The sequence below is a fragment of the Eumetopias jubatus genome, unplaced genomic scaffold, assembly GCF_037043125.1.
Source record: "Eumetopias jubatus isolate StellerSeaLion01/CBP00866 unplaced genomic scaffold, mEumJub1_p1.0 scaffold_4, whole genome shotgun sequence".
Taxonomy (NCBI): domain Eukaryota; kingdom Metazoa; phylum Chordata; class Mammalia; order Carnivora; family Otariidae; genus Eumetopias; species Eumetopias jubatus.
This window is the reverse complement of record NW_028274810.1, coordinates 61,826,625-61,841,719: the sequence shown is the minus strand read 5'-3', so window position 1 is coordinate 61,841,719 and position 15,095 is coordinate 61,826,625. Positions and strand designations below refer to the sequence as shown.

General features: G+C 46.4%; 1 protein-coding gene across 1 annotated transcript in view; it reads right to left on the bottom strand.

The window, feature by feature from the left end:
* The window catches only part of PLPP3 (phospholipid phosphatase 3), an 82,444-nt gene that overhangs the window by 28,198 nt on the left and 39,151 nt on the right, over positions 1-15,095 (bottom strand). Inside the window, exon 2 of the mRNA XM_028106843.2 lies at positions 12,821-12,978. Coding sequence (XP_027962644.1) covers positions 12,821-12,978 — 158 coding nt within the window. The remainder of the gene's footprint in view (positions 1-12,820; positions 12,979-15,095) is intronic.

Here is a 15,095-nt window from a genome sequence, read left to right as displayed (position 1 = left end):
AACAGTCAACTCATCACGTACCACAGAGCTCCTTTTACAGTTTCTCACAGGGCAGGGTGATGAGCCACACTTGCTCTTTCAGGGAGCGCAGATCATGTTCCCAACCGTGAGGGAAGTAATAGACGGACATATCCAGGCACTCCTTTTCAAAGCTATATTGTTTTATAGCTGGGGAAGGGGTCAAGGCATGGGGTCTGGTCCAAGTTCTCAAGGGCTCCCAAGTGCAGCGGGGGGATGCCCAGGGACCAGCAGGTGTGGGAGTGAGAACAGCCACCAGCACTGCTAACGTGTATACAGCGATTCTGTGTTTATAAATATACTTGATCATTTCTAAGAGCCACGCTTTGGTTCCCAGATTGCACTGAGTGTGATTCTACGTTACAGAGAGATGGTCAAAGACCAGTCCAGCGCAGTCCTGGCTTAGCCATTCTCTGGGAGAGCACCTGATCTCACAGATGTGCTCAGACATTACTGGTTGAATGAATGAATGAATGAATGAATGAATGAAAGCAGGACCGTAGTCTTCATAGTTGTTTTATTACAAAACTGGAAATATCCTCTAAATATTGCCAAAAGCCCTTTGATAACATGTTGCAGAGATTAAAACCTGAGAAGCATAGCACGTCAGAAATGAAAGGGTCCATTATACATGGAAGAAACTGAGGTCCAAATTAACTCACAAGGAAAGATTGGACCCAGGTGTTCTAGCTCCCCACCCAGCATTCTTTCCTACCATTGCTGGTCTAATTCCCCTTTGAACCTGTTTATACTTTTACCCTGTGTAACCTTACAGGCTAACAAGTTCCAGATGTTCACTACCACCATCATGCTCTTTCTTCTTTATTTATAAATCATGCTCACATGACTTTGGAGGCAGGGACACAGCCACTCCACTCGGAGGCAGTGGCCAGGGTTCAAGTCCCTACTCACTGAGTGAATCTGAGATAAGCCAGTGTCTCCATTTGCAAAATGAGGGCGCTCAACCCTGTAATTTATCACTTCATAATTGCAATGACATTCATTTTCAACTCTCCTGTGCTACGTCCACCACTGGCCTCCCCACCAAGCAAAGGTAATAAGCAAAAGCAGAGGACAGTACTTCCTCAGAGATGATGCCACGGCTACAGGACAGAACCAAGGCCCCATGCACAGTCCCTGCCCTTGGATGGTTCCTGAGTCCCTTGATGTGTCACGGCCACAAATTAAGAAACTCTAAACTGACTTGGCTTGAGCCTGACTTCCTCTTTGATGCTGAAAAAGAACACGTGGCATTTCACTGCCAACCAGCATCTCGTACATGAATTTACTGATTAATCTCAGGCGAGTCACCTCTCTGCTTCGGCCACTTCAGGGAGAAAGGTTTGGATTACAACTCAAGGACACCTTTCAGCTCTAACATCCCTTCATTCTTAAAACTTTGGTTTCAGTGTCACAGGCCTGCACCCAGCAAACCGCCAGTTAAAATGCTTCCTGCTCTCACAGGAGGGGAAAGAGGTAAAGACGGCCAATAGTAAATAGCAGAAATAAAGCTCAACTTTTTAAAAAATTCAAGTAACCCAAAAACCTTTAGACTAAAATATCATGGCATCTCAAATTCCTAATAACAAAGCTATTAACAGCAGTAACCTTGTACATTTCTTTCGTAATTTACAGTTTCATTTGATCTGTGACTCTGTGAAGAACTTATACCCATTGTACAGCTGAGGATGGTAAGGCACTGAGGGACAGGCACTTAGCTGAAGGAATTGAGGCTTCTAAGTGACAGAGCCGAAGTAGAGCCCAGATAGTTCAAAGACACACAACAGACTATATCGACAGAATTTTTTGTTACAGATCTTCCTCGACTTACGGTGGGGTTACATCCTGATAAACGCATCCTAAGTGGAAAATATCTTAAGTGAAAGATGCACTGAATACGCTTAACCTCCTGAACATCATAGCTTCACCTAGCCTACCTTAAACACGCTCCGAACACGGACATTATCTTACAGTTGGGCACGATCAACTACCATAAAGCATTAAGTGTACAATAGCGCAGGTAATTTATTGGATACTGCACTGAAGGTGAAAAAGAGAATGGTTGCGTGGGTACAGAAAGGCTGTTTACCCTCGCGATCGCACGGCTTGACTGGGAGGTGCGGCTCACTGCTGCTGCCCAGCATCACGAGAAAGCACGTACTGTGGATCCTTAGCCCACGAAAAAAAAAATCAAAATTGAAAATCAAAGTATGGCTTCTACTGAATGCATATTGCTTGCACACCGTCGTAAAGTTGAAAGATCGTAACTCAAACCATCATAAATTGGGGATCAGCTGTATTTCTATCGTTATTAAAAACGATTTCCACCGCAGAACAGCAATTGCGTATTTTCAAGGACAGGGCCAGGCTGAAGCCATTTAGCAGACACATGACTCCAGGACCACATGGCTTCTGGGGCAGCCCTGACAGATCTCGCAGTTAATGAGCAACAAATTATGTATTTTCTCTATCCCCTTGTACAGAAGGGTCGGGGAGTCGGCAACACAGCCATAAATCATCATTATGAACCAGCCGGACTTGGCTTCTTGTAATCCTAACCCTTAAAAGACCATTGAATGAGATTCGGGCTGTGAGAGGCGGCCCGAATACCTCACCTCTGCGGAAGAGGCGAAGGTTTAAATTGTTCTCTGACACATTACACACCTAACGGCGGAGTTCCAGATTTACTGCTTTCGGACCTTATTCATTACTCACAATGTTTTTATTCCTGGGTAATAAAATCAGCTCTTCCCTCCCCCTGCAAAGTCCCTACCCAGGACTCCTGCCCCCCCTCCCCCCCAGCCCTCATTTCTGCTACAGTCAGCAAGGTTGTGATATGTAAATTTCACTACCCAGAAGAATGCCTTCAATGTTGATCCCTTTCGAGCGAGCGAGTGAGTGAGCGAGCAAGCGAGCGAGCAACAGATTCTGGGGCAAATGGCAAGCTGCCAGGCAGCAGAGAATTCTCCCTGACCTGCCTTTTAAAGCACTTGGCACAGAAATCTGGAAACTAATAAAGTGGGAAAGCATTGCAATTAAGCTCCAAGGGGACAGAAAGGGATCATTCCTTGCCTGAGAACGGTAACGGTTTGTCCCCATCTCCAAGAGAGCCCTTCTCTGCCTATCCTTTCTGGTGTCAAAGAGCTCCACTGCTCACATGTTCACAAATATCAAAGTGTTCTGGGGAGGAAATTCGGAGATCCTTGACTTTTTGGAAAGGAGAGAGCACGGGGTGGTCAAAGAGGCACTGATTTTGGAACTAGAAAAACCTCAGTCTGAATCCCATCTCTTACCTTAGGCAAGTGGCTTCACCTCTCTGGGCTTAGGTCTCCTCATCGATAAAAATAAGATGAATACCATCCACCTGGTGGGATTGCCAAGGGATGCAAGGAGGTGGTATGCCAAATGCCTGGTCCCCAGCAGAAGACCCCTCCAAAAGTTAATTTTTTTCTCTTTCCCTTAGAGAGGAGGAAACAAAAAATGAACACACACTTGTAGAATATATCTTTTCTAAGATCCTTCCAAAAGTTCCTTGGAAAAGAACATTCCAAATCGAAGAGTTTGGAAGTACCACCCCTCCAGAGTAGGACCAGAAAATATGTGTATGGATACGTTGGTTTTGACCATTGTATCTACAGGATGTCTTTCTTAGGGGAACAAAGCAGAAGAGAAATCTAAACCCCAGGCAGCAAGAGAAGGCCTACGGTACTGTTTATGTCATTTGTCACATTCCCCTCTATAAATGATCCCAAGAAAAGTTAAGACTTTTGCACAGCGTCCCAACAATTCCTCTTCGAGAGATTGCTGAGCTCGAAGGACAAACTTCCCTATTTTCTGATCTGCTTGAATAATAATATTTGCGTAGCACTTTACAACTTACAAAGCATTTTCACATCCACTGCGTTATCTGCTTCTCACAACACCCTAGGAATTACTAAATTATTGTCACCACTTTATAAGTCAGTATGGGGAAGGCCAGAGAGGCCGCTGAATCAGCCTTGATCAGAAATTCGGCGAGGGCAGGGCTGTTGCTGCAGTGTGGACCCCACTCCAGTCCCTGTGCCTTGTCCCATGGCATGAAGCCGACTCTCTCTGCCAAGTCCTGGCAGGCAGCAGGATCTGCGTTTCCAGGGAGACGGTTGCTCCTAGAGCACCTGGTAAGGTCACGTACTCATCAGGCACTTGCATACCTCAGTCCCTGCTAGCCACAGAGTGCCAAGCTGTTCTTTCACATCTCAGTTATGCATATTAATGAACTTCTTTCCATCCAGAACAGACTCATTCATTCAACAAACCCTGGATGATGGACAATAAAGAAGGGGGAATCATTTTTCTCAGTCCCAAGTGAAAGGAAAAATGTATCTGGGTCCTGCTTCTAAGGATGGAGCCAGGAGTATAGCTGTATTTTCTCTGAAGCTGGATGCTCTAGCTAGTACAACAAGATGCAGTATCTTTAATGACTAGAAAGAATTGATGAGAAATTTAATCTTCGTTTCTTCTCCCACTTGGTTGTCTTCAGCCTCTTGGCAGGGGATCAGCGCCCTGCAGATGGGGGCAGACGGGGAAAGGCAAGGAGGAGAGAGCTCTGTGCAAGGCCACCAATGGAGTTTCTGGGCCCTGAGGGTCAGTCAAAACTCCAATAGCTAGAGTACAGACAGCAGAGAGGCCGCAGAAGCTAGTTATGGCTGAAATCAGTGGTGGTTGCCCGAAGCTCATACGCTTTATGAAGAAGGCAGTCTGAAGCATGAAGCATCATTTTCCTAAAGGTCGGGGACTCAGAGCCACGGGTCTCCTAGATGACAGCCCTGCCTGTCCGTCAAGGGGCTCCTGAATGGGTTTTCTGTAGCACTGCCTGCTGCCCATCTCTTACTCTGTTTTGACACCAAATTCCCTGAACTTTCTGAGTATCACACCACGGTGCTTTTCTTCCTATTTCTCAAACACCTTTCTCCTTCCAGTGGCTCCCCCGTTCAGGGTTCTACCAGATCAATGTGGGTCTTCCTGGGCTGAAGCCATGCCTTTCTGCTGTGATCTCTGCTGCTTCAATTCAACCCAGTTTGAATTATTACCTCTGGGAAGATGACCACCCAAAGGACATCTCTCCTCTCTCTCTCTCTCTCTCTCATTTCAGTGAACCCCTTATTCCAATCTTCTGCCACATCCCCCAACTACCTATCACCGATGACATCCACATGCCAACCATATGATCACACTCATTCCAACTTCCATCCCAAACCTCACTGCTCTTCCCTTCACCTCTGTCCAAGTCACCACCATACAGGTGGTGCAAAGACATGACCCTGCAGACCTCGCGTCCTTAATAACCACTGTCATCCGACTCTGGTCATCCTGCTTCTGCAAGCTGTCTCCCATCCATCTCTTCCTCTCTCTTCCCCTTGCGTTGTCTCTACCATGGTCCGGGCCTCATCCTCACCTTGGCTGCAAAACTGACAAAGCTAGCTTCAAATACTTTCATCAGTCTCTAGCCCATTAATTCGGGTAAAAAACTCCTTGACATTCAAGGCCTTTCACAATCTCACTGTGCTCTTTTTCTACCTTATCTCTATCTACTCCCTGATACCCTATTTCTCCAGCCAAACAGGTTTGTTTTACATTTCCCGAAAACACTCCATTGTTTGAGGTTCTCATCCCTGAAGCAATCCCTTCTGCCTGGAAGGCCAGGCTCTCTGATGAAAGTCCCACCTGCCCTTCAAAGGAGAGCTCCAGTGTCAACTTGCAGATGGGGTTAGAGTTCTGGCTCTTCTAACTTAGGGGTCTTAGACGACTGAGCACTCTAATTCTCAGTTTTCTTATGTGTAAAAAGGGGACGATGCCAGTATGAAGAGCTCTAGAGCCACTGTCATAATTAAGTGGGTCTAGTGCTCCATGGACGATGATAATGGCAATGATGATGGAGTCTTCAGCAATGAAAATAAGTGATCTTCCTCTGAATTCCCATAGCAGCACTTTACTTATCCCTCATACCATCTACCGCCTTTGGCCTCTTTTGTCCTTGAAGCTCTCAGCTCTGGGGCCCACCACCAGCAGAGAGTGCTCTGGCACTCTCTGGCTCCCCTCAGGTTCTCTGACCAACTCCTCAGTCTCCCTGAGAGTAAGAGTGCAGTCGGTCTTCTCCTTGCCCTGCTTCCCCTTTAGACCATCGACTCCTGGGGGTAGCATCTGCATCTTGTACACCAGCTGCAGGCAGAGGTGTCTCCCACAATACCTGCTTGTTCTAAGGGAGGTCTCACCAAGCATCCACCTACAGCAGGCTACTGCCTTCTGCAAAAACCACTTTATACAAAACACTACTGCACACCGTCGGTCTTAGAATCTTAGGCAGTCATCTGCCCAGTGGTCTACGTGTGTTACCTTCCTCCATATATTGAGCTCTCCAAGCAAGCCCAGGAACTACACATTTTTATAGCTCATGGAATAAAGGGAACTCTGCATAGCACCTAGCAAAGAGTAGGTCTTCCATAAATAGCAGTTCAAACACTGGGCTTTGAAGCCAGAGAGACCTGGGTTTTAATTCCTGCTCCCTCATTCACTAAACAGAGTAACCGTGCACCAGCAGCCTCTCCCTCGTAAGCCTCATACCCTGCCTTATTTGTAAAAGAGGGTAATTAAGACCTACCTCATCTAATTGTTGAAGATGATTTAAGATAAGGCATGAGTCCCCTCACCATTGGATAGCTTGTAAATGTTATCAGATTCTCCACCCCATTCCCTAACATATACCCACTGACTCACAGAATGGATTTCTCAGCCTCCAGAGCATTATCACTTAAAATGGATTAATTAAAAACCACTTTCATACTGGATACATTTTCCAAATAGTCATTAACCCCTAAGAGCTACACAGAACGAAGGAAGAACTGCTGCAACTCTCACTTCTGCCAGGGGCTAGATGTGGGGTGTGTGTGTGTGTGTGTGTGTGTGTGTGTGTACAAACTAAATCCTAATCCCAATGCCTGTGTCTGGCATATAGATAGATTTGCCATAAATGGCAAATAGATGCCCCATCCCACCAGCCCCTCGGGGATAAGAAGGTCTCAGAAGAACTCTGTAGCCATCTGATCAGGGAACGACCCAGCTGAAGGATTCATGTGGCCACTCTCCGTGGGTGGTCTGGTAATTGCACAGATGTAGTGGATTGTAAACTGGAGGACCGGGTCTCCTACCAAGGCACCGCTGGGCCAGCCCGACTTCACTGTTTTCAGAGTTGAAAACTTGCCCTAACCTTTAATGAGGAGGCAATCTTGGGGAACCTTGTTTTCTTGGCAGTGGTCTCTCAGATAAAGGGGGCTGGGGGGTGGGGAGGAAGTAATGAAGTCCAGATGTGGGCACACTGAAGCCCGATCCTGAATAAACAAGTCTTGGAGGTATTAAGCTCTTCTTCTTGTCTCTCCAGTGAGAAATCTGCATGTCCTACGGAGCATGTTCCCATGTGCATCATGGGCTGTATTTAAGATTTTAGGGAAGCAGATGGGATACTCTTCCCTGCTGCATAGGTCCTCTGACATCTCCTGGCCTAATGCTTTTGATTTGCTGCCCAAAACATATGGCTTTTGATTTCTACAAACACATACTGAGCACCGCAGTCTGTGCCCTGCACGAGCAATTCAAAACCAGACCAGGCCGGTCCCTGTACCTGTTGCAGTCACTTAATATCCTGTTGCAGCTCATGGGTAACTGAAAAATAAACAAGTAAACACACAGGACAGTTCCACACAGTAACTGCAAAGTCAGAGGCCAGCCCAGGGAATCTCTGGGACCTTTGAAAGGTGGGGGAGGAGGCAACCAAGGAATGTTTCCTGGAGAGAGAGATGTCTGCCGGGGGTTTATTTAATACCTACCATGGGCAAGAGGGAAAGCCTGGTCTCGGCCTGCTAGGAACCTGTTATCTAGCTGGGGAGACAAGACCCGGACACAGATCATATTACTAGGACAGAAGTATGGAAGGTGCCATTTGTCTGTCTGAGATGCAACTAGGGCAGAGGTATACCACTGGGTCCCCAGCACCTGCTACCTTTGGGGGTGCCTGAGAAGTACCTGTGGAGGGCAGGCAGGCAGGCTTTACAAAGCAGCAGTGGTGCCATTATTTAGGAAAAAAGAAAAAAAAAGAAAGGAAAGAAAAAGGTGCCTTTGAATCAGAGGACCCCTGGTCTGGCCCTGCCACTAATTAGTTATGGGAAAGTCACTTAATATTCTTGATCCCCAGTTGCCTTAGCTGTAACAATCCACCTCCCAGGACCACCACCAGGTGCAAATCAGGGAATGTGCACATAACGTGCACTTGGTTAACCGTAGGACACTACAGAAATGAAAAGGATGATTCTCGCTGACGACACGCATAATGTCACTTGATTTGACCTCCAGAAAAAACCTACGGAGTTGGTGAACTACTATTACCAATTTACAGAAAAGGAAGGTATAGTTCTTTTCCAAAGGGGTCTGATAATGAATAAGCACAAAAGTTAGGACGCGAACCTAAACCAGATGATGCCAAAGTCTAAGCTTCTTCTCCAGTGAGGAATATTATTACAGAAGTCACATTCAACAGGATCTGTGAGCAAAAGTAGAATTTATATGGCCAGAGGGAGAAGGGGATGCACCCATGACTCATCCATGCTTCAACTCCTAGATATTAAGAATCTATACAAACCACTTTCAAGCACTGAGCCCATGTTTATTTGAAATGAATCCTGAGCATTTTTTCCATATTAAAATCTTCGCCCATAATACTCTTCACAGTGTAGAGCAAGGCAAACTGAGAGGAGGCTAGGTAGGGGGTGATACTTTACTGTTTTTGCTCCTAATCTCACTGCTGCTAGAGTCATTAAACCTTTACAAGGCAGGGATAGGAACCACTGCTTTGTGGATTTGGAAAGAATTCCTATTATGCTATAATTCCAGAATCTGAGATACATCTGAAAAAGAAGTCAAAACGACTAGATTTTTCCATATCTCCTGCCATAAAAAGGTGTCTGCTTTCTCTATAACTGCTGATGATCTGCATGTCCACATCACACTCTAAAACCGCACCGGCCCCCCACTCCTTTGTTGTGGGGACACTCAAACTGGAGCGAGGGCATCCAAATCAGTCAAGGCTTCTCTTGTTGTTTTAAACAAACTCAAGGTCGGCAGGAGAAAGCCCCGAGCAGCAGGTTGCAGGATGATTAGATTTCCAGCCCTGGGTCCCCCTCCACCCTCCCTGACTGTCATTCACGCCCCTTGATCAGAAGCAGATCCTGGAGGGAGCCAGCCAGGCTCTACGACCAGTCATAATGGGAAAGGGGGAAATGTGTTGTTGTTGTTAATTTAGGCCATATATAGCTTTTCCAGAATTGAGTATACTAAAGTGAATTATTCCTTTTTCCTCTGAGGTCTCTGCTTCAGCTTGTTTCCATGAGGACTCTAGTACTTAATGGCAGGTAAGTGGGTAAGCAGACCTCATGATGAGCCCACATCTCACATATGCCTCCAGCTGAAGTGCAGGGGTAGCTGGACCCGGAGGTAAAGTCCTCCTGCAAAGAGCACTGGAGGGCGAGTCCAGAGATCTGGGTTTTAGTGAATTAACTACAAGGGAAGAGTGGGAGACAGGATGGGTCCCAAGGCTGGAGCTCCTTCCCGGATTCTATGCTTATTAGACATGAGGTCTCGGCAAAGTCACCTCACCACTTTTTGACTGTTTCCTCATCTACAAAGAAAACAGTTAACATTTATTGAGTATACTATAGGTGCCAAGCACTGAGTTACTTTACATACATCATGTCCATTTAATAGACGAGCCTACTGAAGCTCACCGGGGTTAATTAGCTTGCTACACATTCCACAGCAGGAGTTCAGATGTGCTCGTACCTTCAACCCCTATGCTAAATGGAGATCTTTAAGATTACCTAGCTGTTGGGGCTTCTGCAAGGATGAAATGCTTAAACATGGTTCACAGGTTTCTGTGGCACATAACAGCCCCTAACAAAGGACACCAATTATTGTGGTATTTTCTTGCTTTTTTTTTCCCCCTTTGGAACTATAGGAAAGCACTCTCCAAACCTCTTCTGTTGACACCGTATGGGATAAGGAAGCAATGCTCTTGCTCATCCTATATCCAAGGCCGTGGCACGTGACTGCCTGTTTCAAGGAAACCTGAGAGGTCAAGGAGCACTTTAATTAAAACACCAACATGACATGAGGAGAAAAGCAAGCCAAACTAAACTCCTTGAAGCAGATCTTTCTCAGAAATGCTAGCATTTCAAGAGGAAGAAGGGGCTGGTCTTGGCCAACAGCAGGGCAAGAGCTGCTGAGCAGGAGTTTTGCTTGAGGAAGGAAGCACCGGAGAGAGGGGCAGCCCTCAGAGAAGCTTCTTTAGCACCCTGTGTCCATCTAACCCAGCGCAACAAAGTCCGTTCCCTCGAACAATGGCATTTGAGTCTCAAAGCCGACCCCATGAGTGAATGCAGACACAGATGAGGAAAATGAGGGCTGCACTGCAGGGAGCGGCGGTTCGCCGGGTTCACGTGCCTCTGAGGAGTGCCCGTGTCCACTGCACCGGGCCGGGGAGCTGCCCCACCATGCAAGCCCACGTTAACTGCATGCGGAGAGAGCAAAGGGCACGTGACACCCCGTCCCCGTGCTATTCTTATCTTAACCACTCCTGGGCTATAGTCGGCTTCCTAGAAGCACTCAATTAACTGATCCTCCAAGTGTCAAAAACACCTGTTCAAACCTTAGTACAAGATACTGTACAACTCTTTGCCTTCCGTGACAAACTTCCTTTCCACGAAAAGCCATTCTTCCTACAGAACTCACCCTACACTGTCAATTTGGAGCAAATAATAAAATTAGATTTTATATCTCTCAGTTTCTGAACACAAAGATCCTCAGTCCACCTTTAAGAAACTACTAGAGTTGCCAAATGGACTGTTTTTATTTTAAAGGTTGGAAAGAATTCTACTAGTCCCCATCCCCCTTCCCAATTTCAAACTGTTGATTGTGTGCCTGGTTTACGATGTTATTAAAAAACAAAGAGGGGTCTCAAAGTTTACAACCAACCCCCAGAGTGGGGAAGTCAAAAGAAAAACTTCATGAAGTGTGTGTGGTTCAGTACCATCAGCAGCTTGCATTTGATCCAGAATAGGCAAGAGTAGCCAACTGCCTATCCCTTGAGCAGTTATTTTGGATAGGACAGTCACTCTCAGTTTGAAATCAAGTCTGCAAAATGGAAAGAGGGCTATCAAATAAGCTAGGGATAGGCTTGAGCCCCAATTTTTATTTGCTGTAGACTTTGAGCATATCATTTAACCCCTTTTGAGCTTCTGGTTTTCCATTTGTATAATGGGGATATTAGAACTTCACTTGCATGTAGGATTCTTAGCTTTAGCTTCCTTCCTTCTTGGCTTCTAATACAGGTCAAAGATAAGCTTCCAGGTTCTGGCTAATATAAACATGACTCAAGGATCTGAGAGGAAGAATTTATGACCTTGGTGGACAGGACGCCTGTCCCTTATGCCCACATGGCTGGGGTTCAAGGGCAGAGAACAAACAGAAAATTCTGCAGGTGGAGCACGGACAGCTGTGAAAATGTAGGACTCACAAATTACAAGACCGGATTACCGTCGGGTTACCACCGGATTACTCTCCCCACCCCTGCCCCAAATGGGCACATCTAAAACAGGGTGGCCAGACCCCAATTGCCACGAGGTGACCATTGCTCAAAATAATTCTGGAGTTGGTCCCAAAGTCTGTGGTACATTTTTGCATCCTCAATGAGGACTTCACCCTTTAAGGGAAGATCTATATATTTATACTTGCACGTGAGTAACCTGTTCAGCAATTGAGAGTTTGCAAAGTATTTCAATATTCATGACCTCTCTTACTCTTCATCGTAATAGTATGAAGCAAGATGGTCATTCCTGGTTTTAAGAATGTACAGCTTGTCAGCAGAGTGCCAGCTCTAGAACCTCGGTCTCTCGATTCCAAGTCCCATTTTATCTTCACTTTGCCACCTGGATGTGAGAAGTGAATGATATGCCAGAGAACACCAGTGGCATGACCACTGTTCCAGCAGCACAGCCATGGTGTGAAGACAACCCAGAAAATGCCTGTGACATCTGATGGCATCCCCTCCCCCTCTTCTGGGGCTCAGCATCATGGCTCAGAGCTCAGACTCTGAGCTAAGGGGCACCTGGGTTCAAATCATAACTCTGCCGTTCCAAGTGAACTTGAGCAAATTATTTTTACTCCTGCAGACCTCAGTTTCTTAACTTGTAGAATAAAGATAAGAACAGTATCTAGACTTCACCAGATGGTTGTGAGGATCATGCAGGCAAAGTATTTTAAGGGGGACTTTGAGTACTTTCATGATACTTTTAGTATATATGTGCATATATAGATTATACTTCTGGTGTATATGTATATACATATATATTTAGTATTTGAAAATACTTTTTTTTTAAGATTTTATATATTTGTCAGAGAGAAAGAACACAAGCTGGGGGAGGGACAGGCAGAGGGAGAAGCAGGCTCCCTGCTGAGCAAGGACCACTCCCACCCCACCTCCCCCGTCCGGGACTCGATCCCAGGACCCCGGGATCATGACCTGAGCCGAAGGCAGATGCTTAACCGACTGAGCCACCCAGGTGCCCTGGAAAATACTTTTAGAAATAGTATTAACCACATGAAGTAAATAGTATTAATCAAATCAAATTCTACTTGATCTGCCCACTGCGCTGGCTCAGATATTCTGAAATGGGATCCAGGGGCGGTGAGCAGGGTTGAGCACGGTGGCCCGGACGCTTACCGCGAGGATGGCGATGACAATCCCCACGGCGCAGAGCACAGCATCGTTTATCGTCTCACTGGTTTTCACGGGATACTTGATGCTCTCATCATTGCAGTAAAACCCTCGGTGGTAAGGCTTGATGGTGCTTGTCTCAATGATGAGGAAGGGCAGGCCAGCTGCTCAAGATGGAGCCACCACAGGGACCAGGAAAAAAAAAGAGAGAAAGAGAGAGAAAGGGAAAACATCAACAAAAGGAGGTCAGACAAGCACTGACCGACAGCAAAGACCACCCTGAGTAACAGCATTGACAGGGATAGTAATTCCTTGCATTTGTAGCGACATCGGGACCACAGAGAGCACTCAGGACACGCATGCCCTTCCTTCCTGGTCACCCCCAACAGGAGCACAGAATGACCCTCTTGTCTTGTCCAAGAGCACTGTGGGAGGCAGCAGAAGAGCTGGGGCAGGAGCCTTGCCCCTGCACACAACACCTTGCTAAAGTTAGGCCCAATTTGTAATAATGACCAACAGAGCCTCAAGGCTAATGACGTCTCGTTCTCCAAGTGCGTCAGCCGTCACCATTCCCCCTTGGAGAAGCTCATCCCAAGGCTCTGCTGCTTGGAGCAGGGAACCTTGGAGTCACAGAACCTGAATCTGAATCTCAGATCCACCACTCCCTAGCAACGTGGCCTTTGGTTCTAATTCTGTCTTCCTGCGCCTCAGTTTCCTCACAAATGAGTTGTGTGGACGAGGAGGGGAGAACGAAGCCCACAGAACTTCTAGCGTGGTGCCTGGTACATAGTAGCTGCTCAGTGGTGCCCTTTTCAACCTCTTTCTTCCACTGAAGAGTCACTAACAAGACTTACGCAAGCTCAGTGGGGCCCTGCCGCCTGTAGCCCTGGAGCAGAGCCCAAGGGCATCTGGGAGCGCCAGGCCGCCCTCGCAGCTGCTGCCAGTTTATCGGTGTTAGCTCAGATGCCGTTCTCTTAAAGGTCATGGCAAATGGATTCCATCACCTGCCAGGAAAAGCTCCTCATAACATACAGCAAAAAGCGAAGGCCTACAGTATCTCCTGTCTGATCATTGCAACGGCCTCCACATCGGTCTCCCGGCCTTCACTGTCTCTCACACATATCTACCAGTTCACTTCCTGACCACGAGTATGTCACTGCCTTGCTTAAGTCTCTTCAATGGCTCCCCATTGCACAGGACAAGATAAGTCCCTAAGTCTGACCTCTGGGGTTCCCTGTGTCCTGGACCTCCTCTCTCTTGATTCATGGTCTGCTGCCCTCCTGGACACGGCCTCCAAGGAGACAGTACACAAAGACCATGTTTTGGTTCATACTCTTCTCTCAGACTGGAAGACCTCTTCTTCCCCTACCACCCAAGTTCAACAGCGAGCTGCCATGCCACTTCACAAAGTCAAAGGTGAGCCGCTAAGTGTTAGGACTGGGGAAGACCAAGAAAAATATCTTGTTAACAGCCAGCAATGTGGAAGGTACTTTATACCCATTTTTGCATTGAATCTTCCAACAACCCGAAGCGGTCACATTAAATCATCAATGTAAGCACCCGTCGTTCATCTTCAAGTGAAGAGAACAGAGACTAAGAATATTTTGCTCATTCAGAGTTTCTCAGTCTACCCCCAAATGCCCGAATCCCCTAATTTAACTTTGCAAATTGGTTTCATCCAACTGTGAATTTCATTAGCTGAAAAATCCCAAGATAAGCGGTTGTTTAAAAGATAAAATTCCATTTTCATGTTTCTCAAAAAGGAATTAAATTCACGTCACGTTGCTCGCAGCCCCAGACCGCCTCTTAAAAAAAAATGTACCATGAACTCCACAATTTTTCAATTACTTTGGTCCAGACCAGCAGCGATAAAAATGCTCACTTTCTAAAAAGTGTATTTAGGTATCATTGTGCATACACACATGGATTTATTTGGTTTTATTCTTTGGATTTATTTGAATTCTACGGTTATTTATTTTGTGACCCCTAACTGCTTCCTGCTAGAACAACAATTTACTTTATCAAATTCATACTGGTGCTTTGAAAAGAAAGAAACAGCAACACACCACAGCATTGTGCCTGACCTTCTCAAAGTAAACACAGAGGGGCCCTGGAAGGCAGTAACCATTAGCTCTTGAGACTCTGTCTCTGTGAAGGAGTGAAGCAGGCAACGGGGGGGCAGTGGGTAAGCATAGTGGCATAGAAATGACAAGAGTAGGCAGCCGATCTTCGGGAGTAGGGGGGCTGGGAGAGAAAAACTATCATATGGGCCTGAACCATC